Raw genomic sequence first — 1,180 nt, 5'->3', positions numbered from 1 at the left:
TGATTTCCCCTCCCAGAAAAAATCAGTTTGATTTCCCCTCCCAGAAAGTCAGTGGGATTTCGCCTCACAGAAAAATCAGTTTGATTTTCCCTCTTGGAAAAATCAGTTTGATTTCCCCTCTCAGAAAAATCTTCACCCCCCAGGAAAATCAGTTTGATTTTCCCTCCCAGGAAAAATCAGTTTGACTTCCCCTCTTGGAAAAATCAGTTTGATTTTACCTCCCAGGAAAATCCGCTTGATTTCCCCTCCCAGAAAAAATCAGTTTCCCCTCCTAGAAAAATCAGTGGGATTTCCCCTCCCAGGAAAATCTTCACCCCCCAGAAAAATCAGTTTGATTCCCCCTCCCAGAAAAATCACTTTGATTTCCTCCCCCAGGAAAATCAGTGGGATTTCATCCCCCAGAAAAATCAGTGGGATTTCATCCCCCAGAAAAATCAGTTTTATTTCCCCTCCCAGAAAATCTTCATCCCCCAGGAAAATCAGTTTGATTTCACCCCACAGAAAAATCAGTTTGATTTTCCCTCCCAGAAAAAAATCAGTTTGATTTCCTCTCCCAGAAAAATGAGTGGGATTTCCCCTCCCAGGAAAATCTTCACCCCCCAGGAAAATCACTTTCATTTCCCCTCCCAGAAAAAAATCAGTTTGATTTCCTCTGTCAGAAAAATCAGTTTGATTTCCCCTCTTTGAAAAATCAGTTTGATTTCCCCTCCCAGGAAAATCACTTTGATTTCTCCTCCAGGAAAAATCACTTTCATTTCCCCTCCCAGAAAAATCAGTGGGATTTCCCCTCCCAGAAAACCACTTTGAGGGTGAAAATCCCTGCCCAGCTCTTGCAAGCCAAGCCCAGCCTTGGCCAGTCCCCTCCTTACCCCAGTTGGTGTCTGTGGGGTCAGTGGGATCCGGGCAGATGGAAGGACCTTCCCCAGGGCTGGGTGGGGAGGAAATCCCAGCAGTGGAGCTGTTGTTCTCCCTGTTATCCCTGGGGGAAGTGCTGAGGACATTCCAGGCAGGGGTTGCAGTCCTAGGAATCTCTGGCAGTGGGACAGGGTTGCTGCAAACAGCATCCTGGGCCTCTGTCCCTGCTCTCTGGGTGCTTTTCCCGAGGCTGCTGCAGCTGGGAAAAATAAATACTCAATAAAAATAGCAAATAAAAATAGCAAATAAAAATAGCAAATAAAAA

At 45.6% G+C, this 1,180-nt stretch overlaps 1 protein-coding gene across 1 annotated transcript in view; it reads right to left on the bottom strand.

Moving 5' to 3' along the window:
- TNFRSF4 (TNF receptor superfamily member 4) overlaps positions 1–1,180 on the bottom strand; it is a 7,086-nt gene that overhangs the window by 1,271 nt on the left and 4,635 nt on the right. Inside the window, exon 5 of the mRNA XM_027702786.1 lies at positions 870–1,114. Coding sequence (XP_027558587.1) covers positions 870–1,114 — 245 coding nt within the window. The remainder of the gene's footprint in view (positions 1–869; positions 1,115–1,180) is intronic.

This window comes from Neopelma chrysocephalum, unplaced genomic scaffold (genome assembly GCF_003984885.1).
Source record: "Neopelma chrysocephalum unplaced genomic scaffold, ASM398488v2 Primary Assembly neopelma1_196, whole genome shotgun sequence".
Lineage (NCBI taxonomy): Eukaryota > Metazoa > Chordata > Aves > Passeriformes > Pipridae > Neopelma > Neopelma chrysocephalum.
This window is presented reverse-complemented; position numbering and strand designations above follow the sequence as displayed.